General features: G+C 37.2%; 2 protein-coding genes across 2 annotated transcripts; one reads left to right on the forward strand and one right to left on the reverse strand.

Moving 5' to 3' along the window:
• Positions 1-5,583: 5,583 nt before the first annotated feature.
• Positions 5,584-10,834, reverse strand: LOC107631080 (uncharacterized). The gene is made up of 11 exons (XM_088507519.1): positions 10,418-10,834; positions 9,903-9,952; positions 9,317-9,362; positions 8,862-8,938; positions 8,300-8,351; positions 8,013-8,081; positions 6,994-7,020; positions 6,661-6,714; positions 6,533-6,593; positions 6,352-6,452; positions 5,584-5,628 (listed from the first exon to the last, which is right to left on the reverse strand). The coding sequence occupies exons 1-11, from the start codon at positions 10,832-10,834 to the stop codon at positions 5,584-5,586; spliced, it is 999 nt and encodes a 332-aa protein (XP_088363645.1).
• Positions 10,835-12,927: 2,093 nt separating this feature from the next.
• On the forward strand, positions 12,928-22,734 carry LOC148572466 (uncharacterized). The gene is made up of 4 exons (XM_088507520.1): positions 12,928-13,027; positions 22,042-22,163; positions 22,254-22,524; positions 22,616-22,734. The coding sequence occupies exons 1-4, from the start codon at positions 12,928-12,930 to the stop codon at positions 22,732-22,734; spliced, it is 612 nt and encodes a 203-aa protein (XP_088363646.1).
• Positions 22,735-25,733: the final 2,999 nt, after the last annotated feature.

Consider the following 25,733-nt stretch of genomic DNA (forward strand, 5'->3'; position numbering starts at 1 on the left):
ATTGGGCATTCTCTGCTGCCCACTAGCAACCATTCTGAAGTCACTATTAGAAGAGCAGTGATGATCCATTGCATCATGATGGGAAAAGAAGTGGAAGTTCATCAACTGATTTCAACTGAATTTTACAAAATTGCAAACAAAAATTCCAAAGATGCTAGGTTGGCTTATCCAAGCTTGATTTCTATGCTCTGCAAGGACGCTGGAGTAAGGATGGGAATAACTGAGTATATCTCAATTGAGCGACCAATCACCAAAGCATCAATGGAAAAACAACAAGCACAGGATGACCCATCAAGAAGAAAACACAGGAATTTCTCCCAGAAATCCCTCAATCTGAATACTGGGAGTATCTTGAAACATCAGTTACCAAGATGCAAGAAGCTATGGAACAAATAATGAAAGAACAGAGGGAACAAAGTAGCATTCTTTTCTATTTGATTAAAGAACAGGAGGAGCAAGGGCGCGACTTAAGGGAATTGAAGCGCCAGAAATTATCTCTTGAAGGACCAAGCACCCCGCAGATTAGAGGAACATCCACTCCCTAGAACAAAGGTTGTTAAATTCCAATCTTAGCCTTAACTCTGTGATAACTGTTCTTATTCTAGTTTTACCTTAGGAGTCATATAGTAGTAATTAGTATCTATATTTTTGATTTTATCTCCAATTAAGCTATAATTTAATTTTCTCATCATCATCAAACATGAATAAAATAGAAGAATTTCTTTAGAATAAGAGGCAATAATTTTCGAGTTTTTAATAAGAACATTCTAATTATTTACATGTGGTGGCAATGCTTTCTGTCTTCTGAATGAATGCTTGAACAGTGCATATGTCTTTTGAATTTGATGTTTAAGACTGTTAAATATGTTGGTTCTTGAAAGAATGATAAACATGAGACATGTTATTGATAATCTGAAAAATTATAAGAATGATTCTTGAAGCAAGAAAAAGCAGCAAAGAACAAAGCTTGCAGGAAAAAAAATAGAAAGAAAAAGAAAAAGCAAGCAGAAAAAGCCAATAACCCTTAAAACCAAAAGGCAAGGGTAAATAAAAAGGATCCCAAGGCTTTGAGCATCAGTGGATAGGAGGGCCTAAAGGAATAAAATCCCGGCCTAAGCGGCTAAACTAAGCTGTCCCTAACCATGTGCTTGTAGCGTAAAGGTGTCAAGTGAAAACTTGAGACTGAGCGGTTAAAGTCAAGGTCCAAAGCAAAAAGAAGAGTGTGCTTAAGAACCCTGGACACCTCTAATTGGGGACTTTAGCAAAGCTGAGTCACAATCTGAAAAGGTTCACCCAATCATGTGTTTGTGGCATTTATGTATCCGGTGGTAATATTGGAAAACAAAGTGCTTAGGGCCACGGCCAAGACTCATAAAGTAGCTATGTTCAAGAATCAACATACTAAACTAGGAAAATCAATATCACTATCTGAATTCTGAGTTCCTATAGATGCCAATCACTCTGAGCTTCAATGGATAAAGTGAGATGCCAAAACTGTTCAGAAGCCAAAAGCTACTAGTCCCGCTCATCTAATTAGAATCTGAGCTTCACTCAAAAACTCTGAGATATTATTACTTCTTAAATTATTTGTATTCTATTTTATTTATCTAGTTACTTGAGGACAAGCAACAGTTTAAGTTTGGTGTTGTGATGAGCGGATATTTTATACGCTTTTTGGGGTTAATTTCATATAGTTTTTAGTGTGTTTTAGTTAGTTTTTAGTTTATTTTCAGTAGCTTTTAGGCAAAATTCATATTTCTGGACTTTACTATGAGTTTGTGTATTTTTTTTGTGATTTCAGGTATTTTCTGGCTGAAATCGAGGGAGCTGAGCAAAAATCTGATTCAGGCTGAAAAAGGACTGCTGATGCTGTTGGATTCTGACCTCCCTGAACTCAAAGTGGATTTTATGGAGCTACAGAACTCCAAATGGCGTGCTTCCAATTGCGTTGGAAAGTAGACATCCAGGGCTTTCCAGAAATATATAATAGTCTATACTTTTCTCAAGGATATATGACGTAAACTGGCGTTCAACGCCAGTTCCATGCTGCTGTCTGGCGTCCAGCGCCAGAAACAAGTTAGGAGTTGGAGTTCAACGCCAGAATTGGATCCAAAGCTGGCATTGAACGCCCAAAACAGCCCTATGCACATGAGAAGCTTTAGTCTCAGCCCCAGCACACACTAAGTGGCCCCAGAAGTGGATTTCTGCACCATCTATCATAGTTTACTCATTTTCTGTAAACCTAGGTTACTAGTTTAGTATTTAAACAACTTTTAGAGATTTATTTTGTATCTCATGATATTTTAGATCAGAACTTTGTACCTTTTGACGGCATGAGTCTCTAAACTCCATTGTTGGGGGTGAGGAGCTCTGCTGTGCCTCGATGAGTTAATGCCAGTATTTCTGTTTTCTATTCAATCATGTTTGTTCCTATCTAAGATATTCATTTGCGCTTTATTATGATGAATGTGATGATCCGTGACACTCATCACCATTCTTAACCTATGAACGTGTGCCTGACAACCACCTCCGTTCTACATTAGATTGAATGCGTATCTCTTAGATTCCTTAATTGGAATCTCTGTGGTATAAGCTAGAATCCATTGGCAGCATCCTTGAGAATTCGGAATGTCTAAACCTTGTCTGTGGTATTCCTAGTAGGATTCTGGGATTGGATGACTGTGACGAGCTTCAAATTCGCGAGTGCTGGGCGTAGTGACAGACGCAAAAGGATAGCGAATCCTATTCCGGCATGATCGAGAACCTACAGATGATTAGCCGTGCGGTGACAGCGCACCTGAACCATTTTCACTGAAAGGAAGGATAGTAGCCATTGACAACGGTGATCCTCCAACACACAGCTTGCCATAGGAGGGACGTGCGTGCGTGAAGAAGAAGATAGAGAGAAAGCAGAGATTCAAAAGGCAAAGCATCTCCAAAACTCCAACATATTCTCATTTACTGCATAACAAGTAACCTTTAATTCATGCTCTCTTGTTCATTTGCAAGTCAATTGATAGCCACTAATTAATATCCTGACTGAGAGTTGCAAGATAACCATAGCCTTCTTCAAGCCAACAATCTCCGTGGGATCGACCCTTACTCACGTAAGGTATTACTTGGACGACCCAGTGCACTTGCTGGTTAGTTGTGCGGAATTACATAGTGTGAAGTAATTTTCGTGCACCAGGTGCACACGCACAAGCTGGTGCGAGCACCCTGAAAAAGCTCTTTTTTTTTAAGAATATGAAATGTCAAAAATTAACGCGCAATTCGCCATCTGTGCGTACGCACACAGGTCCGTGCGTACACACGCAAGGCAAAAAGAGGGGGACGCGAACGCACAAGTGTGTGCGAGCACTCCCAATAGAAGGGGTGTCAAGGAGTGTGCATATGCACAGCTGGGTGCGTACACACAGAATGCAGATTTTGGGGGAGTGTGCATACGTACAGGGTTGTGCACACGCATTCTCTGTTTTTTTCAAAAAATTTTTAGAGCTCTAAGGCATCAAACTTGAGCTCAACAAAAGGGTTTCAACCGCAAAACATCTAACATTGTACAACCACATGATGCAAACTTAAATTCAACCTACTAAGCTTGAAATTAAACTAAACATAAGCTATCTACAAGAAACAAAATGCAATGATTAAAACTATATACAAGAAGAGGGTTAGAAAGGTGTTACCATGGTAGGGTGTCTCCCACCTAGCACTTTCATTTATTGTCTTTAAGTTAGACAATTGGGAGAGCCCTTGCTACAGTGGCTTGTGCTTGAATTTTTCCTTGAATCCCCACCAATGTTTGCATTTTCAATGTCCTCTGGAATCCCAAATCTTGTGCACCCGATCTTCTTGTTGACTCATGTGATTCCATCCGGGTGGCAAGCATTCAAAGTTCTCACTCAAGCATCCAAACATTCTCCAAGATCCATCCAATTTAGAATTACACCAACCATTAAAACAAAATTTTAAAGATTCAACTTCTATGAATCTAGGATCATATTTCCAACCACTACCTAATTTTCCTTTATTGTCCAATCCACAAATATTCCTATGTTGACTATCATTTTCAATCAAACTATATTCAAGTGGAATAATGAAGCTTAAGGTTAAGGATGTTACCCACTTAAATGAAGGAGGTGATAGTATTTCTTGTATGATCTCCACCTCTTGACAAGCTTCCTCAAGCTTGTTTCCTTGTTCAAGTTCTTCAAATTCTTCAACCACTTCTAATTCCTTGGTTTCAACCTCTTCCACTTGCAACTCATGCTTTAATTCATCTTCTTTCCCTTATGGTTCCAAGCTCTCCTCCACTCCACATGCTTCAATTGGAGTTGGTTCTTCACTTTCATTCATGGAGGTGCTTGAATGATTGGAAGAGTGTAGTGAGGCTAAGTGAGATAGGACTCCGACTAAGGTAGCCATGATGTTGTCTTGCCTCTTTTGGTCCTCTTCTTGATCTTGAAGGAAGAATTGGAATGCTTCCTCCATTGAATGTTGTGGGGCAAAAGAAGGTTCTTCATGTGGAAGAAGGTCCTTATATGTTGTGTGGGGTATTATTGTTGGAATTGTGGTGGCTCTAAGTGTGGTTCATAAGGTTGTTCATGAGGCACATAAGGTTGATGGTATGGTGGGTATAGGTTAGGCTCATATGGAGGTATTTGGAGATATTTTGATGTGGCTTGTGAGTAAGGTTGATCATAATGTTGAGGGTTTAGGTTGTATTGGTGTGCATCAAGAGGTGGATAGTAGCTATAAGAATATAGAGGAAGTTCTTGCCAAGAGGGTTACCTAGAAGCATATGGCTCCTCACTCAATTGATCCCACAATTCATGATGCATTCCATCATTTAGGTTCTCACTTCCTACAACATCATAACAACCAAACTCCAAGCCAAAGGGGTGAGAATTCATAGAGCAAAGAGGAAATAAAAATAAAAGCTAATAAGAGAAACTAAAACAAACTCCTAACAACTAACAAAAGCAAGCAACTAATCAACCAAAAACAAGCTATTCACAATATTCACATATGCACAATAGCCAATAACATAACACCATTGCAACTCCCTGGCAACGGCACCAAAAGCTTGATAGAGAAGATTATGCCAATTTGGAATTTAGACAAAACAATCACTACAAAAAAGACGCTAAATTGCGGGATTTTTTTTCGGTTTTGCGGGGGTTTTTGACCCCCGCAAAAAGTGTTGCGTCAATTTGAAAAATTGACTGAGTTATGTGTCCTGATATTTAATTGCGGTGGTTTTTTAAAAAATCCCGTTACCTAGGATAAATTGTGGCAGTTTTTTACCCCTGCAATCAGCGGCAGTTTTCCAATTTTGCGGCAGTGTAAAACCGCCGCAATTTGGTAAGCCAAATTTAAAAAAAAATTGCGGGAGTTTAAAACCCCCATAAATCAGTGACCCAATATTAAAAGAAAAACATAACAAATTCAAGCATACATTATATCAAACAAGCTAATCAAATACAACCATTTCAAAATAATCTTTTACTTTGTCATTCTCACAAAATTTGTGAAATTTACATTAAGATCAAAATATTGATAAAAAAAATGAAATCCATTTAATCAAACATAGTATATGATTGCCAATTTAGTTGTCAATAAGAGTTCCTGCACAAAAAGATTAGAATAGAAAGTCATTAATATAAGAGTTGTAATCAGTAAAAACTAATTTGTAATTGAAAGGTCATTACATACACTAACCAAAACATATTAGAAACTTATTTAACAAAAACTAAGTTGTAATTAGCAATAGAGTTGGAATACATACCCAAGATCATGCTATGCTGTGAAGGGACATTTACAATTCATTCCAGATTTTGCCATGGATAAAATCGAAAAAGAACCCAATTGAAAGAATGCTCCATCCAAAGTTCTTTTCCTTTTTTTTATCATAAACTTGACAAATAAGGAATAAATTGACATTATACTACAATTTATATGATTTACATGTATACTCCACAAAAAAATGAAAACAATAAACTGCTAGTTTGAAACCATGAAGGCTAAGTATGGCATGAGTATGAAAATTCACAAAAACATTTTCAAGAAATTCACAATATGGCTTCAAAAGGCTAAGTATGCAAATTAATTAGAAAAATACCAGCATTGAACCATGTATGTTTTCATGCACAATTTATTGATTCTTCTTTAGTTTGGTGTAAGAGTCAACTTGATTTTAGCTAATTTGATTTGAGGTACAACTTGCTACGAGATAAATCTCTTCCAAACCTATTTTTTCCCCTTTTTATTTTTCCATCAATAAGACTCAAGAATTATTTATACCAAAAAAAAATCATAAAGCAATTTCCTTATTCATATGCATTGGTATACTTGTTTCTCCATGTCAAAATTGAACAAGTGGTACCTTCCAACGTACAAAGTATCACCAACGAACACAGCTCCCATGGAAATAGCAATAACAAATGAGTGGCCTGAATGTTGCTACATACACTATTAAAGGCATTAAAATTGAAAATAAAAAAAAATAAGAACACAATTTTTCACTAATTACCTTGCTTGAAAGATATCAAGTTTGGAATCATAGCTAAATAAGACATGCAAATTATCGATCCCTGCGAGAAAAAAATGCATAGCATTAAATCAAACCCTTTACCATTAGCCAAAAACTATATACATAACCTGATTATTAGGATGAACAATTCTTCTCTGATTCATGAAGAACATAACACTGCTCTAATTCAATATTCCAAACCACAATAATTTATTAGTTGAATGGTAAAAATACACATCAAACATGGTAAAAGAACTATAACAATCTAATTAAGATAGCATATACCAAAGAAAATGACGATTATGTTCCTTGATTGATAAAGGGAAATCCGTGAACAGCAGCAATAGCGAACAGCAAACAACGAAGCATGAACATCAAGTGAAAGCAAACAATAGCAGTGATACAAATGGAGAAGTGAATAGCAACAATAATTGAAGGAAGAGACGAACAAAACCACTAACCTGAAGAGCAGTTGGAGAACAGAGCCACTGTGAAAGTGTTATAGAGGTATATCAATTTAGAATCCAAAACAACAATCACTACAAGAAATTATCGGAATAGCGACCGATCTAGTGACCGATTTTGATAGTCACTAAAACCTTGGTCGCTAAATTCAAAATAGCGACCGATGTTGGTTACTAATATTTAGTGACCGATTTTAGCGACCGATTTTCAAACAAGGCCACCTAACCATACAAAATAATTTTGATCACTAAATCGGTCGCTAATAAGATCGCTCGCTAAATAGCAACCAATATTTCAGTCACTAAATCAGTCGCTGAGGTATTCGGTCGCTAGATGGCAACTGATATTTCAGTTACTAAATCGGTCGCTAATTTTTCAGTCACTAACATATAACTTCAAAATTCTAAAATCGGTTGCTAAATCAGTCGCTACTGCTGCTTTCTAATTATAAATTTTAACTAAATTTCACATATATCACTATTAAAATTTAATTTTTAAATATAGTTCTAATTCAATAAAATATATGAATAATCAAAGATAGATAACTATTTATTAAAATCGAATGTCAATAATTATTGAATATCATATAAAGATGAAATGGAAAATAGATTCTAATACAAATAGATTTATATTTATGTATACTACATATATGTATTGAAAAAAAATGAAGGCAGAAACAACATGCCACATCAAATGAAAAGCAGATACAACAAGAACTCTTCTAATCAAGGTGGGAAAAATGGCAACTACATATACAATGATAAGAGAAGAGTGGCCTTCTCTCTTGAGAACCGGCAATTCAAATGTATCTTTCCTCAATTCTGAAAATATTCTGAAGGTACTGAGGGAGGGCAATACTTCTTAGCCACATTTTTGTACTGAAAACACAAATTCAACATATCTATGAGTTAAGAGGAAAATATTAGACAAGGGAACAACAAATCATAGCAGCACCCACTCAAGAAGCAAAGATGTTTATGTTTATCAACAGGGTTACTGCGATTTGAATACAAACCTTAAGTAGAACAGGGACTAAAGAGTAAAACATAAACATAGCCACTGCAAATCCAATAAATGGGAGTTCCTGAAACCAACATCACAAGAAATTAATTTGAATAACAATGTTTATAGAACTTGTATCACACTATTTAATTAGCCTTTGTAATAGCATTTAACACTTCATTTAAGCCTAGAAAAGAATTCAGCAAAAGGTAAAATGTTCAACAAACACAGCCTTCACACAGGCATCCTAATTAAGAAGGCACATTCATAATAACTGAAGGAAAGAGAGAGAGAGCTTACTGTCCCAATTGACCAATGAATTGATCTGAGTTCATTGCGCTCAAGGATATTTCTGTTGTAGTCATTAAGGCAGCAACAGAGAAAAGGAAACTAATAATACCAAAAAAAGAAGGAAAAGGAAACTAAGAATGAATTTTATTCTTTCACCTGTAGAAACTACTTGATCAGTAGAACATATCCTAATTAATTCCAGAGCTATATCACTTGTTATATCATTGAACAGATGAATAGTTAAATTTTTAATGAAGATTGGAGTTGGAGTTGGAGTTTTGAGCTATGCGACAGAACAAAGCTAATGAGAAGTATTCAAAACAGAGCGATGCTGATATAATCATTTTCTTCAAGGATACATTTGAATGGCACTGATAATGCCACCAAAGAGACCTAACATTGCCATGAGCTCAACTCTATCAACATTTTTCACCAGAAATTCCTGCAACAGAAAGGACAATCGAAAAACCCTTGTATAATAATAATCAATGGTAAGTAGCGCATGTATTTATTATGGTGTGGCACAATGTTGAGACATGCATTGAGCAGACAAGAAATACAATGAACTTACGTCACTGGCATTACTGATTGCATACAAGGTAGCACCAGCAATAACAAGAAGGTCTCCTTTGCGAAGATTGCTTCCACCTAACATAACACAAGACAAGACAAGTGAATTAGGCCATTAAGAAACCATAGAACTTCAAATGATTAGAAAATGATAGCAATCACTTTAATCACTACCTTAAGAAACACTTAATTGTTGGAGCTGTCATTTTAAACTTAAGCCTAAGCCAATCAGAATACCAAGATTACCAAGATATAGTTCAGAAATTATAATAAGCTAGGTTGTCAGAAATAATTACTAATTACAGATAAACATATCAAATAGTAGTTAGGTGCAAATTTGTTATTATGAATGTTCATTGAGCTAAGTTTCACACCTACTATGCTGGATTATTAGGCACATACATTATTATACGTTTATTAGGTGGTAAAGAAGTTAAAGCAGTTAAAGAAACTAACCTCCACAGTATCAATAGCTTCATTTGGAGGAATGGCATGTAAGACTCTGCATAAAGGAAGACAACATTGATCCATTAGCATAATATTTACCAAAATAATAATAATAACAATAATAATAATAATAATAATAATAACAAGATCTTTCAAGACACTAGCATTTTCTGATTGACATGATTTATCGAAATATAAAAAGGCTAAGCAGGACGAGTTAAAAAAAAAAAAAATAGAAATATCCTATAGAGATGCCAATACTGCTCAAATCTAAAAAATTGGTTACAATCAAAAGAAACAAATTGATGTTAGAGGTCATTAAATCAATGCGAATGCATTTTTCTTCTAAGATTCTACTTGCATATGACCTATCAATGAAAAATCACATGCACTAATCATATGACTTTTAGGCCAACATTGTTAATATGATAACGTGCTTATAAGTTATAATGGGTTTCCATGTGTTGTTAGCATATTTAAAAAGCACATTTATGAAGAATACAGTAATTATCATCCCAAATTTCAGTATTGCTGCCAATCATTTGGTAACAAAGCATTTAAATATGCTACAGGATCAAACAAAATTAAGACAAACCTTTCTTCTAATGCGGAAACTAAACCATTTGTCAAAGCCACTCCACCAGTCTGTTTAAAGGTGTCAAATGTCAATTATTTCATATCATTTTGTAATATTAAGAACACAAATACACTAAGCTCAAATGTTCACAAAAAAGCTATCGAACAGGTGGATATCCATTGAGAAGAAGTTAAAGAAACATTCTATCGAACAGGTGGTGGGAAAACTACCTATCAAATGCTCTAGCTCTCATATGAGGTGGATTAGAAAGACAATTTACTCCTCGCTTACGGCTTCAACAACATTGAAATCCCCAAACACAACTACTACTACTACTAGGGTGCAATCTCTTTAGACATTTGCCAAAATTCTAACGCATTAACACCATACACATTAACGCAAAACAAGGAATTCAAATTTGTTAAAAATTGAAGATGTAAATAGTTTTAAAAATTCAGGACAAGCCAGAAACTAAAATGGAATTAAAAATCAGAACAAGCAGATAAATAAGATGAGAGCAAAATAGAACGCACAAGTGGAGTAGGATTGCGGTGAAACTGAACTGACAGTGGTGAAAAGTAACTCCGGCAAGGTATAGCTCCACCAACAGTGCACAGCTCGATGGAAGACTCCACCCGTGGCAACGGCGGCAAGGGCTTCCCCTGGCGGCGGCTCGGACGGCAGCAACGACGGTGACCAGCTTCAATGGAGCTCCCACTGTCGCGTTTGTCTTCCCTCTCTCTTCGAAGCTCAATGGTGACGCGTAGTGAGGCGCGACGGTGAACCCAGCTCGACGGTGACTGGACAGCGGCGGAGCGCGATGGCTCCTCTTCCTCCTCGCGGCGTTTCTGGCTCGCAACGCGCGCTCTCCCTCGCCGGAAATGGTTCTGCTCGACGGCGGCAGCAGCAGCGACGTCTCCTTCTCTCCTTGCGTGGTGGCTCGGCGTCATGACGTCGGTGGTGGTGCGCGATGGTGGCGGCAAAGCCCCCTCCCCTTCCTTGTTCTCCGATCTCCTCTGCTCTCTCGCAGATCTCTCTTTCTCCCTTTTTCCCCATTTTCTTTTTGTTTATTTCCTTTTTAGTTTGCTGAACTGTGTGTTGTGTGTATACAAGGGAGAGGGGTTGGCGGTGGGGGGTGAAGAGAAAGTGAGCGTGGCTCACGGAGGAACAATCAGGTGGGAGGTACGTGGGTGATTTTGAAATTAAGGTTAAGGATTGTAGGTTTTAATTTAGCCACCAAATTAGCAACTAACTAAGTTTTATTCTATTTATCTATTGATCGGTTGCAAAATCTGTCACTAAATTAAAAAATAGCGACTGATTTTGTGACTAAAAAATCTAAGAACATTTCTTCCTTTGTTTTCGTTGCTAATTTGGTCGCTAAACTAAAAAATAACGATCGATTTTAACGATCATTTTTATTCTAGTTGTATAAAACTAATCGGTTGCTAATTCGGTGGTTATTAGTGACTGATTCTGTTAGTCACTAAAATCAGTCGCTAACTTAACAATTAGCAACCGATTTAGCGACCAGTACATTAGCGATCGAATTAGCAACCATACAGTTGTTCACCTTTTCACTATCAGTTGCAAAATCGGTCGCTAAAATAAAAAATAGCGACCGATTTTGTGACCAACAGTACCAAAGACATTACTTTTTGTTTTGGTTGCTAATTCGGTGGCTAAATGAAAAAATAACGACCGATTTTAGTGACCAACTTTATTCTGGTTGTATTAAAACCTTATCGGTCGCTAATTTGGTTGCTATTAGGGACCGATTTAGCGACCAATATTTTTTTTGTCCTAGAAATTCTATATCAGTCGCTATTAGAAACCAATTTTTTTGATCACTAAAATCGGTCGCTATTCTAATACTTTCTTGTAGTGAATAATATACATGCAAACATGCAATTTAGAATCTAAAGTGTTATAGAGTTATATCACTGAACTCTTGGCGTGCATGAATTTAAACAACAATAATTATCACAATCCAAGCAAATCAAATGAACAAATTCTTTAATTTTAAGCACAGCAAACTAAAATTAATCAAGAATTATTAGCCAAATCATCAACAATACCAAACTCAAGAACTAAAAAAACATATTTAAAGTTCACTAACTATTTACAAAGCATGCCTATTAATGGAAAGGATAAGACAAATCTGAAAAAATCAATCCACAAGCTATGAGGCCAAAGTAACTCATTAAGTTCTTAACTTAATACAATATTAAAGGCATTAATATTAAAAAAAAATAAGAACACAAGCTAATAAGGAAAAGTAAAAAAACCCAATATGAGTAACTAAGAGAGAATTAGGGAATATTCAAATAAAGTTTGACCAAGTTAATTCTTTGGTTGACATGTATGCTAAATGTGACAGATTCGGGAAAGCAAATAGGATTTTTGCAAATTTGGCTCTTCAAAGTTCAGTTCCTTGGATAGCGCTGATCCCAAGTAATTTTCAGAAGGGACACCCTGAAGAAGGTATAAAGCTATTCATTGAGATGCAAAGAGCTGAAAAGACTGCAGATGCAGCTACCTATGCCAGCATCCTAAAAGCCTGTGCAAATTTAGCCTCACAGGCTCTGGAAAAGCAGCTACACTCGCACATAATCAGATCAGGGCACATATTGTGTTTTTAACCAGATCAGTGCACATATTTGTGAATTAGGGAGTATACAAATCAAATTTACAAATTCTTCAATTTTGGGTACAGCAGTCTAAAATCAATCAAGAATTATCATCCAAATCGTCAACAATACCAAACTCAAGAACTAAAATAACATGTTCAAAGTTCACTAACTAAAGCTAATTCTAATTTGAAAATCTTAATTCAAACTAAGCTACACCTAAAAATTCAGATTCAATTAAATGCAAACTAAATCCCAACAACAAAATCAAAATTAACCTAGAAACTTCATCAACTACAAGATCAGAAAAAAGAAAATGAAACCTGGTAAATTGACAAAATGCTTATAGGGAGAGGGGGGATGCTAGTTGAACTCAAAAATGGAGCAGCTAGTAGTTACAATGAGCAGAGGGGATGAATGGGTGGCGCAATAGAGATTGCCAGAATGACGCAGGCAGTGGCTGTGCAAGGAGGGTTGATGCAGAGGAAGCAGTGGCAGTTAAGGAGGGGTGTGGTGGGTCGTGGCTCAGTGATCAAGGATAAATAAAGAGAAAGGAAGAGGGACGGAAGTATGGCAACAGGAAAACAGCAGGCAAGAGCATCAGCAACGCAACCAGTAGCAGTAGCAGCCAACGAACAGAGTTTCTGACGAGAAGATGGGTTTAGGAAACAAAGGCTCAGCAAAACAGAGCTTCTGGTGAGAATCATAGACGATGGATTTAGGGAAGGATTGAGAAGAAGGTTTTGGTTTGGGCGGGTTTAGGTTTCCATTTTGCGCCAAATTTTGGGAAAAATGAAAGAAGCGGCTATTTACACAAGATTAAAAATTTTTTAATGGGGTTTATAAAACTCCCGTAGATTAAAAATAAAAAATCATGTAAATTGATTTCCGAAAAATGAAAAGAGAAAAAGGATTTCTCTTAGTAATTTTGCAGGGGTTTATAAAAAGTCCTGTTAAATAACTACGGTAAAATAAAACATTTTTTGTAGTGAATTCCATTGATAGCATAGTCCGAATCGACAATTGATCTTCTCAATCAAAGTTTAAACAAATAATTGTCACAATCAACACAAAATAACCAGGAGTTTTAATTCCCGGGTCGTCTTTCCTAGGAGTTGCAAATGAAGTGCTCAATTATTGGCTATGAGAGAATAGGGATTGATGACAAGAGGCAAGAAATGTAAATGACAAGAAATTAAATAAGCAAACAATAACTAAATATCAAAAGCAACTAAACTCAAGTAATTAATAAAAAAGAATGGAAATTCAAATGCTAAGGAACCTCTTGGCAAGGATTGAGAGGCAAGGTTACCTATCCTAGCCATTGACCACAAACATATGATGATTATGAAGATTTAATCCTACTTAGTCAACCCTAACATCGAGGATAAGTCAAATAGGCATAATTAATCTCAATCCATAAGTCCTAGTTAACTCACTAATTAACTTAGTGAAAGACTAGCGTCAATACCCTAATATATCAATCAAGAATGGACATCAATGACTCAAGGTCACCAAAGTCCTCAATTCCAAGCCAAGAGTGTGGAAAACTATACTAAAACTAACCCAAGAATTTTATCAAACACTTGGTGTGCATGAAAAGAAAATATCATTAAATTGCAATAAAAATAAATTCTAAAGCTACCAAATGCAAGAAATTAATAACCAACAATTAAAGAGAGCAATAATAACATGAAAACATAAATTGCATTAAATGAAATAGAAATTAACAAGGGTTCATCAACATGAAAAGTAACCAAAATGAGAAATTAATAAGATAGACTAAGAAAATTAAGGCAATAGAACAAAGAAATGTAAAAGAAATTAGACAAAAACAAGAATTAAAAGGAGAAGTTAAACTAATAATGCTAATATCTAGAGAGAAGGGGAGCTTCTCTCTCTAGAAAATGACCTACAACATGTAAAAACCTAAACCCTAATTGCTCCCCATTGTTTCCTCTTGAATTAGGGTTGAAATTGCTCAGAAAACGAGTTGGATTGGGTTCTGGAGGCTGGTGCACGAAATTGCGATCATCAACAATGGCGCCAAAGACTTGGTGCTCTCAAACGTGAATCACACTTTGTCACAACTTCGCACAACTAACCAGGAAGTGCACTGGGTCCTCCAAGTAATAAACCTTACGTGAGTAAGGGTCGATCCCACGGAGATTGTCGGCTTGAAGCAAGATATGGTCACCTTGTAAATCTCAGTCAGGCAGATTCAAATGGTTATAGGGAATTGATAATTAACATAATTAAAAGATAAACTAGGATAGAGATACTTATGTAATTCATTGGTGAGAATTTCAGATAAGCGTATAGAGATGCTTTCGTTCCTCCTGAACATCTGCTTTCCTACTGTCTTCATCCAATCATTCCTACTCCTTTCCATGGCAAGCTGTATGTTAGGCATCACCGTTGTCAATGGCTACATCCTGTCCTCTCAGTGAAAATGGTCCAATGCGCTGTCACTGCATGGCTAATCATCTGTCGGTTCTCGATCATGCTGGAATAAGATTTACTATCCTTTTGCGTCTGTCACTACGCCCAGCACTCGCGAGTTTGAAGCTCGTCACAGCCATCCCTTCCCAAATCCTACTCGGAATACCACAGACAAGGTTTAGACTTTCCGGATCTCAGGAATGGCCGTCCATAGGTTCTAACTTATACCACGAAGACTCTAATATCTCGGACTCGGTCCCCTGTATTAGATATCTAAGAGATACTCATTCTATCTCATCTTCATGTAGAACGGAAGTGGTTGTCAGGCACGCGTTCATAGGTGACAATGGTGATGAGCGTCACATAATCATCACATTCATCATGTTCTTGGGTGCGAATGAATATCTTAGAAGAGGAATAAGCTTGAATTGAATAGAAAAATAATAGTACTTTGCATTAATTCATGAGGAACAGCAGAGCTCCACACCTTAATCTATGGTGTGTAGAAACTCTACCGTTGAAAATACATAAGTGATAATAGGGTAGACATGGCCGAGTGGCCAGCCTCCCATGGAGGTCTAGAGATCTAAAAATGATCAAAAGATGTCTAATACAATAGTAAAGGGTCCTATTTATATCAGACTAGTTACTAGGGTTTTAAAGAAATGAGTAAATAATGCAGAAATCTACTTCTGGGGCCCACTTGGTGTGTGCTTGGGCTGAGCATTGAGCTTTACATGTGTAGAGGCTTCTTTTGGAGTTGAAAGCCAGTTTGTAACCTGTTTCTGGCTTTTAACTCCACTTTGCAACCTGTTTCTGGCGTTTAACTCCAGAATGCAACATGAAACTGGAGTTGAACGCCAGTTTGTGTCATCTAAACTTGGGTAAAGTATAAACTATTATATATTGTTGGAAAGCCCTGGATGTCTACTTTCCAACGCAATTGAGAGCGCGCCATTTGGAGTTCTGTAGCTCCAGAAAATCCACTTTGAGTGTAGGGAGGTCAGAATCCAACAGCATTTGCAGTCCTTCTTCAACCTCTGATTCTGATTTTTGCTCAAGTCCCTCAATTTCAGCCAGAAAATACCTGAAATCATAGAAAAACACACAAACTCATAGTAAAGTCCAGAAATGTGATTTTTATTTAAAAACTAATAAAATTATACTAAAAACTAACTAAATCATACTAAAAACTATGTAAAAACAATGCCAAAAAGCGTATAAATTATCCGCTCATCACAACACCAAACTTAAATTATTGCTTGTCCCCAAGCAACTGAAAATCAAATAGGATAAAAAGAAGAGAATATACTATAAATTCCAAAATATCAATGAAACTTAGCTCCAATCAGATGAGCGGGACTTGTAGCTTTTTGCCTCTTGAATAGTTTTGGCATCTCACTTTATCCATTGAAGTTCAGAATGATTGGCATCTATAGGAACTTAGAATTTAGATAGTGTTATTGATTGTCCTAGTTCAGTATGTTGATTCTTGAACACAGCTACTTTATGAGTCTTGGCCGTGGCCCTAAGCACTCTATTTTCCAGTATTACCACCGGATACATAAATGCCACAGACACATAACTGGGTGAACCTTTTCAGATTGTGACTCAGCTTTGCTAAAGTCCCCAATTAGAGGTGTCCAGGGTTCTTAAGCACACTCTTTTTTTGCTTTGGACCTTAACTTTAACCGCTCAGTCTCAAGTTTTCACTTGACACCTTCACGCCACAAGCACATGGTTAGGGACAGCTTGGTTTAGCCGCTTAGGCCAGGATTTTATTCCTTTAGGCCCTCCTGTTCACTGATGCTCAAAGCCTTGGATCCTTTTTATTTACCCTTGCCTTTTGGTTTTAAGGGCTATTGGCTTTTTGCTCTTGCCTTTTGGTTTAAAGAGCTTTTGGCTTTTCTGCTTGCTTTTTTTTTCTTTTTCTTTCTCTCTTTTTTTTCGCAAGCTTTTGTATTCACTGCTTTTTCTTGCTTCAAGAATCATTTTTATGATTTTTTAGATCATCAAATAACATTTCTCCTTTTTCCTTATTCTTCAAGAGCCAACATATTTAATATTCATAAACCACAATATCAAAAGACATATGCACTGTTCAAGCATTCATTCAGAAAACAAAAAGTATTGTCACCACATCAAAATAATTAAACTAGTTTCAAGGATGAATTCGAAACCACCTGTACTTCTTGTTCTTTTGTTTTTAGAACAGTTTTCAATTAAGAGAGGTGATGGATTCATAGGACATTCATAGCTTTAAGACATAGACACTTAGACACTAATGATCATATAATAAAGACACAAACATAAATAAACATGAAGCATAGTAAATGAAAAACAGAAAATTAGAACAAGGAGATTAAGGAACGGGTCCACCTTAGTGAGGGTGACGTCTTCCTCTTTTTGAAGAACCAATGGTGCTCTTGAGCTCCTCTATGTCTCTTTCTTGTCTTTGTTGCTCCATCCCTAGTGATTTTGGTGCTCCTATCCTTAGTTGCTCCCAATAGTTGTGTGGAGAAAAATGTATCCCTTGAGGTATCTCAGGGATTTCTTGGTGAGGGAATTCCTCATGCTCTTGTTGAGGTCCATGAGTGGGCTCTCTTGTTGTGCAGTCAAATGCTCTACCACTGAGCTATGGACCCTTGAGATGAATCTCTCCATCTACCATGACTCGGAGGTGGAAGATTTTGTCTTCCCTTTCCTCTTTCTAGAGGTTTCTCCGGCCTTAGGTGCCATAAATGGTTATGAAAAAACAAAAAGCAATGCTTTTACCACACCAAACTTAAAAGGTTTGCTCGTCCTCGAGCAAAAGAAGGAAGAAGGTAGTAGAAGAAGAAGAAGATAGAGGAGATGGAGGGAGGTGAGTGGTTCGGCCACTGGGGGTTTTAAGGTGGTTATGATGTGTGAAAAGGAAGGAGTAATGGTTTGAATTTGAGTGGGTGGGTGTAGGTGGGTGTATGATGGTTTTGGAGGGGAATTGGAGGTGATTGGTGGAGGTTATTTGGGGAAGAGAGTTATGAAAATGTGTGAAGAGGAGAGAAGAAGGTAGGTGGGGATCCTGTGGGGTCCACAGATCCAGTGGGGCCAAGGACTTAACATCTCCAATTAGGCGTGTAAAATGCTCTTGCTGTGTAATCCTGGCGTTTAACGCCAGACTACTGCTTGTTTCTGGCGTTAAACGCCCAAATATAGCCTGTTTCTGGCGTTTAATGCCAGGTAGATGCTTGTTTCTGGCGTTAAACGCCAGACAGATGCTTGTTTCTGGCGTTTAAACGCCAGTATGCTCCTCCTCCAGGGTGTGCTATTTTTAATGCTGTTTTTTATTCTGTTTTTGATTTTTCAATAGTTTTTGTGACTCCACATGATCATCAACCTAATAAAACACAAAATAAAATAAAATAGATATAAATAACATTGGGTTGCCTCCTAACAAGCGCTTCTTTAATGTCAATAGCTTGACAGTGAGCTCTCATGGAGCCTCACAGATGTTCAGAGCATTGTTGGAACCTCCCAACACCAAACTTAGTGTTTGAATGTAGGGGTTCAACACCAAACTTAGAGTTTGGCTGTGGCTTCCCAACACCAAACTTAAAGTTTGACTGTGGGGACTTTAGTTGACTCTGTAGTGAGAGAAGCTTTTTATGCTTCCTCTCTATGGTTACAGAAGGAGATCCTTGAGTTTTAAACACAAGGTTGTCCTCATTCAGTTGAAGGATCAATTCTCCTCTGTCCACATCAATCACAGCTCTTGCTGTGGCTAGGAAGGGTCTTCTAAGGATGATGGATTCATCCTCATCCTTCCCAGTGTCTAGGATTATGAAATTAGCAGGGATGTAAAGGCCTTCAACCTTTACTAACACGTCCTCTACTTGTCCATAAGCCTGTTTTCTTGAGTTGTCTGCCATCTCTAATGAGATTCTGGCAGCTTGCACCTCAAATATCCCAAGTTTCTCCATTACAGAGAGTGGCATTAAGTTTATTCTTAATCCCAGGTCACACAGAGCCTTCTCAAAGGTCATGGTGCCTATGTTATAGGAAATTAGGATTTTACCAGGATCCTTTTTCTTTTGAGGTAATTTCTACCTATTCAATACATTTAGTTCATTGGTGAGCAAGGGATGTTCAGCTTCCCAAGTCTCATTACCAAATAATTTGGCATTCAGCTTCATGATTACACCAAGGTACTTAGCAACTTGCTCTTCAGTAGCGTCTTCATTCTCTTCAGAAGAAGAATACTCATCAGAGCTCATGAAGGGCAGAAAGAGGTTCAATGGAATCTCTATGGTCTCTAGATGAGCCTCATATTCCTTTGGTTCCTCAAAGGAAAACTCCTTATTGGTCACTGAAATTATCTCTTGAAGGACCAAGCACTCCGCAGATTAGAGGAACATCCACTTTCCAGAACAAAGGTTGTTAAATTCTAATTTTTGCTTAACTCTGTGATAGTTGTCATTATAGGAGTTTACCTTAGAAAGTAGATATAAGTAGTAGTAATTAGCATACCTATTTTGATCTTAATTTCAATTAAGTTATAATTTATTTTTCTCATCATCAGCAAATATGAATAAAATAATAGATCTTTAGAATAAGAGGCAATAAATTTCGAGTTTTTAACAAGAAAAATTCTAATTATTTACATGTGGTGGCAATGCTTTCTGTCTTCTAAATGAATGCTTGAATAGTGCATATGTCTTTTGAATTTGATGTTTAAGACTGTTAAATATGTTGGCTCTTGAAAGAATGATGAACATGAGACATGTTATTGATAATCTGAAAAATCATAAAAATGATTCTTGAAGCAAGAAAAAGCAGCAAAGAACAAAGCTTGCAGAAAAAAAATAGAGAAAGAAAAAGAGAAAGCAAGCAGAAAAAGCCAAAGCTCTTAAAAACAAAAGGCAAGAGCAAAAAGCCAATAGCCCTTAAAACCAAAAGGCAAGGGTAATGAAAAGGATCCAAGGCTTTGAGCATCAGTGGATAGGAGGGCCTAGAGGAATAAAATCATGGCCTAAGCGGCTAAACCAAGCTGTCCCTAACCATGTGCTTGTGGCGTGAAGGTGTCAAGTGAAAACTTGAGACTGAGCGGTTAAAGTCAAGGTCCAAAGCAAAAAGAAGAGTGTGCTTAAGAACTCTGGACACCTCTAATTGGGGACTTTAGCAAAGCTGAGTCACAATCTAAAAAGGTTCACCCAATTATGTGTCTGTGGCATTTATGTATCCGGTGGTAATACTGGAAAACAAAGTGCTTAGGGCCACGGCCAAGACTCATAAAGTAGCTGTGTTCAAGAATCATCATACTGAAATAGGAGAATCAATAACACTGTCTGAATTCTAAGTTCCTATAGATGCCAATCACTCTGAGCTTCAATGGATAAAGTGAGGTGCCAAAACTGTTCGGAAGCAAAAAGCTACTAGTCCCACTCATCTAATTAGAATCTGAGCTTCACTCAAAAACTCTGAGACATTATTGCTTCTTGACTTATTAATATTCTATTTTATTTATCTAGTTGCTTGGGGACAAGCAACAGTTTAAGTTTGGTGTTGTGATGAGCGGATATTTTATACGCTTTTTGGGGTTAATTTCATATAGTTTTTAGTATGTTTTAGTTAGTTTTTAGTTTATTTTCATTAGTTTCTAGGCAAAATTCATATTTCTGGACTTTACTATGAGTTTGTGTGTTTTTCTATAATTTCAGGTATTTTCTGGCTGAAATTGAGGGAGCTGAGCAAAAATCTGATTCAGGCTGAAAAAGGACTGCTGATGCTGTTGGATTCTGACCTCTCTGCACTCAGAATGGAATTTCTGGAGCTACAAGAGTCCAAATGACGCACTTCCAATTGCGTTAGAAAGTAGACATCCAGGGCTTTTAAGAAATATATAATAGTCCATACTTTTCTCAAGGATAGATGACGTAAACTGGCGTTCAACACCAGTTCCATGTTGCAGTCTGGCGTCCAGCGCCAGAAACAAGTTGCAAGTTGGAGTTCAACGCCAGAAAAGGATCCAAAGCTGGTGTTGAACGCCCAAAACAGCCCTATGTACGTGATTAGCTTAAGTCTCAGCCCCAACACATACCAAGTGGGCCCCAGAAGTAGATTTCTGCACTATCCATCTTAGTTTACTCATTTTCTGTAAACCTAGTTTACTAGTCTAGTATTTAAACAACTTTTAGAGACTTATTTTGCTATCTCATGATATTTTAGATCTGAACTTTGTACCTTTTGACGGCATGAGTCTCTAAACTCCATTGTTGGGGGTGAGGAGCTCTGCTGTGTCTCGATGAATTAATGCAAGTATTTCTGTTTTCCATTCAAACATGTGTGTTCCTATCTAAGATATCCATTCGCACTTCAATGTGAATGTGATGAACGTGACAATCATCATCATTCCCCCCACGAACGCGTGCCTGACAACTACTTCCGTTCCACCGTAGAATGAATGAATATCTCTTGGATCTCTTAATCAGAATCCTCGTGGTATAAGCTAGATTGATGGCAGCATTCAAGAGAATCCGGAAAGTCTAAACCTTGTCTGTGGTATTCCGAGTAGGATTCAGGGATTGAATGACTGTGACGAGCTTCAAACTCAAGAGTGTTGGGCGTAGTGACAGACGCAAAAGGATAGTAAATCCTATTCCGGTACGATTGAGAACCTGCAGATGATTAGCCGTGCGATGACAGCGCATTTGGACCCTTTTCACTGGAAGGATGGATGGTAGCCATTGACAACGGTGATCCACCAACACACAGCTTGCCATAGGAGGACATGCGTGCGTGAATCAGAAACAGAGGAAAGCAGAATTTTAGAAGACAAAGCATCTCCAATACTCCAACATATTCTCCATCATTGCATACAAGTATAATTTGTGTTATGTCCTTTTATTCCTTGCAATCAAATTTGATAAGTGAATTATTTTATTGTTTTCCTGACTAAGAGTTACAAGATAACCATAGATTGCTTCAAGCCAACAATCTCCGTGGGATCGACCCTTACTCACGTAAGGTATTACTTGGACGACCCAGTGCACTTGCTGGTTAGTTATGCGAATTTGTGAAGAATTGTGATTTCCAATTTCGTGCACCAGATATCAATCCAACCAAGCTTGCTTGGTCATTGGTTGTGGGGGTTGCTCGATTGTATGAGTTTCCCAGTAAGTGGAACAATAATGAGGTGTTTAGCTTGGAGTTGGTTTTGCAGGATGAGAAGGTATTTGCATGGTTGATACTTATACCTTTTAGCTTCTTCTTAAATGCGTACTAATAAGTTATGTTCATGTTGTTTTTATCCAACTTACAGGGTGATAGAATTCATGCAACCGTTTGCAAGCCTAGGCTAGAATTGTTCAGGAACAAGATAAAAGAGCATGTTGTTTATAGTATACAAAATTTTATTGTCAAGCTTAACAATGGGAAGGTTAAGACAACTCCTCACAAGTACAAGCTTAACTTTTATACAAAGACTGTAGTGGCAGTCCTACCCATTGAGACTTTTTCTTTTAACCCATTTGAGTTTCGTCCATTTCATGAACTTGAGAAAAATGGTTCAACCGACGGAAATCTATTATTTGGTAAGTTTAATTAAAATAGTTTTTTGTGTCTTCCTATGATCGTGAAGGTTTTTATACCTTTAGATTTAAATCTATGTATTGTGCAATGAAGATTACATAGGAGATGTTGTTGGAAAGGATGAGATCAAGGGGCTGATTACACGCATTGGTGATGAAACCAAGCGTATTACATTTCAATTGGAAGATCTAGAGCAATGTTTATTGCTTTGAATGTGTGTTAGCTGTGAATTTAGAATGAGTTTCCAATCATTTAACTTAGGCTTATCTTGGGTATTAACTGTGGTCATACACAAAAGAAAAAGAAAAAATGCAATCATTATTGGCGCCATTGGATTTGGGTAGACAAGCCTCAGGTCATATATGGTTCTGTTGTTACAAAATAGAAACAGAATGCAGGGGAAGTAATTTTTGTTTTGAGACAATGTCTCTAAATTATTGGATATTTTAAATAGATCATGACTCAGGAGAAGTTGTTAAATTATTTTAACACATTGTACTTATTATATTATAGGGGCAAACAATATTTAAGTCTGATGCACTACTTTATATGATTAGTAATTAACAATGGACAAATTAGTTAAGGTATGGTGTTATGTTTCTCATTCTAGAAAGCGCAAAATTAAATGTACATTGTTTGGGAAATTGGTTGATGAAGTTCTTCCACACCTCTAACGAGATGATGGGGAGCCTTTCATAATGGTGGTTCAGCTCTTTAAGTCCAACATATACTTGAGTTTTGTCAATATTCAAAGCACCTACTATATATCCAAATGTTACTTCAATCCAAACCTTCCTGAGGTTATTGACTTCAAGAAAAGGTGTGTCTTTAGTGCACTAATACTTGGTCAATTCTGCATTTAGATAATAGATTTTGAATATGATATTAATGTATGTTAACTTTTTGCCATATGCACAGATTGTCAACGGATTTTGTTCCGTGTTCACAATGAATAAGTCAGCTGAAAACTCAAGCTCAATACTCAGTCATAGATGAGATCAACGCCGGCATTGTACCTGTGCACACTATAGAAGAGGTTCTTAATATGACTGAGGTGAGATTGCAACCTGATAACTTAGGCCGTAAGTATTTTGTTACTGACTTAGACCATTTTTTGTTAGGAAACCTCGTGCTGTATTGTTGGGACCATTGTTTCTCTAGAGGTTGGTAAAGATGATTAGTCCTATACGTCGTGTAAGACATGTCCCAAAAAGGTTGTGCAGAGCAAATATAGGTATTAGTGTGATAATTGTAGGTGTGTAGGGTTCAAGGTTATGCTAAGGTTAGTTATTAGATCAGCAAATTTCCCATCTTTTCTTAATGCGTGCTTTACATATTAAATGTGCAAATATAGTATAATTGCATGTAGTTATCTTTTAGGGTTAGGGGTAATATGTTGCTGAGATATTGATGCAAGTATAGGCTCCAAGCAATTGTGACTGATGGAAGTGGTTGTCTCAACCTCTTTGTGTGGAACAAAGAAGCAGAGCAACTGGTAGGAAAGGCTGCTGAGAAAGTTAGGAATTATCTGTAAGTCAAATTGATTTGAGCTAAAAAAAATTTTGTCATGTCAAATATGTTTACGCGGCTGAGTAAAAAATTCTAATTTCCATATAAAAAATGGGAGAAAGGAGAGTCATACCCTAAATACCTGGAGAATATGATTGACAAAACGTTCTTATTCAAGCTTAACATCACATACAAGAATATCAATGCCGTGGAGGGGGTGTACAACATCATAAAACTTTCAGGCGACGAGTCCCTCATGTCCAGTTACGGTGTGGCCAACTCTTCTTGTGATGCTTCTGTAAGTGCAAGATGTTATACGAAGAGCTAAAACTCTGCTCTGCTGTTCAATGTATTGTTGAATCTAATATTATTTCTTAAATTCATCTTGCTTCCTGCAATGTTCACAGATGCTAGCTAATACCCCTATAGCAAAAACAGAAGAAGATAACAACGGACATGCTGCAGTTTCTCTATCCAATGTAAAGAGTTTATGCGTGTCACATAATATTGTTAGCTACGATAAACAGAGATAACTATATATAACGAAAAGGCTGCTGAGCAGATAGTTTCTAATTATGGAGTTTGTGTGAAACTTAGGATTCCACTTTTGAGAGCAATGACGATAGCTCCTATCAAACTCCAGCCAAGAGAACCTCTCCTGATGCAGCTACTGACTCCACGGCATAAGCATCCCTGTCTCCAGATGTTCAGTCATCAGCTAACAAAACATTTAACAGTAACTACGAAAGAAAAAAGATTGATTGAAAAATTTGTATGGAAGTTACAGTGTTGGTTTGTTTAAGTTCGTCCTAAGACAAATCTTTTGTTAGCATTACAGCTTATGTTTTCTTAGCCTTTCAATCTAGTTGTTGTTGACACATTGTGTGTTGTAAGAACCGGAATTTTCATGAATAAAATAATGTAAACACCCAAATTAGGTTCCGGAAAGTTAGAATGAGAATTTGGGGATTTAAATATGATTTTTGGACTCAGTAGGTCTTTCCGAGTTAGAAAATGTGTTTTTTGTGAAAAACTGCGAACAGGCAGTTGAACCGGTCGAACCGGTTTAAGTCTACCCGGTACTATGTGAGAAAAAGTGAAAACAGTCGAAAACCTTAGAAAAATATTAGAAATGAAAAATCGGACGTTAGTGTTAAAGGTCTGGCCCAAAGTTGGGCTGAACGGGCTAAAAAACGCTAATGGGTTGGACCGAGCCCAATCCCAACATATATAAGGGTTCATTAAATGAACCCATTCAACATACCACTCTCATAACTCACACACACCAGCTAAGAAAGAAAGGAAGGAGAAGAGAGAAGAGCACTCTTCACTTCTCACTTCAATCCGCGATATCTTGAGCTACGGTGCTCCGATTCGCATGCCGTCAGTGGCTACGCGAAGCTCTCGTCGAGCCCGTTGTTTCTATTTAAGTTTTATGGTAAGTCTCTCGAGTTTTCATGCCCTTGTGAGTTTTGAGTTTTAGGTTTGGCTTTGAGTAAAATCTTGTGTTTTGGGTATTTAGGTACACTCTAGCACTTGATTGCTTGTGGTTTTGGCTTCCAAAACTGTTGGGCAAGATAAGAGCTCTTGAAACCCTTGTGATTTTATGATTATGTTGAGCCCTAGATTGTTTAGTGATGATTTGTGTGTATATAGCTTGTTTATTGTGAGTTTGGAGCTTGTTAGCGCTTGTTGGAGCCAT

Source organism: Arachis ipaensis, chromosome B3 (assembly GCF_059453495.1).
Source record: "Arachis ipaensis isolate K30076 ecotype BB chromosome B3, ASM5945349v1, whole genome shotgun sequence".
NCBI classification, from domain to species: Eukaryota; Viridiplantae; Streptophyta; class Magnoliopsida; order Fabales; family Fabaceae; genus Arachis; species Arachis ipaensis.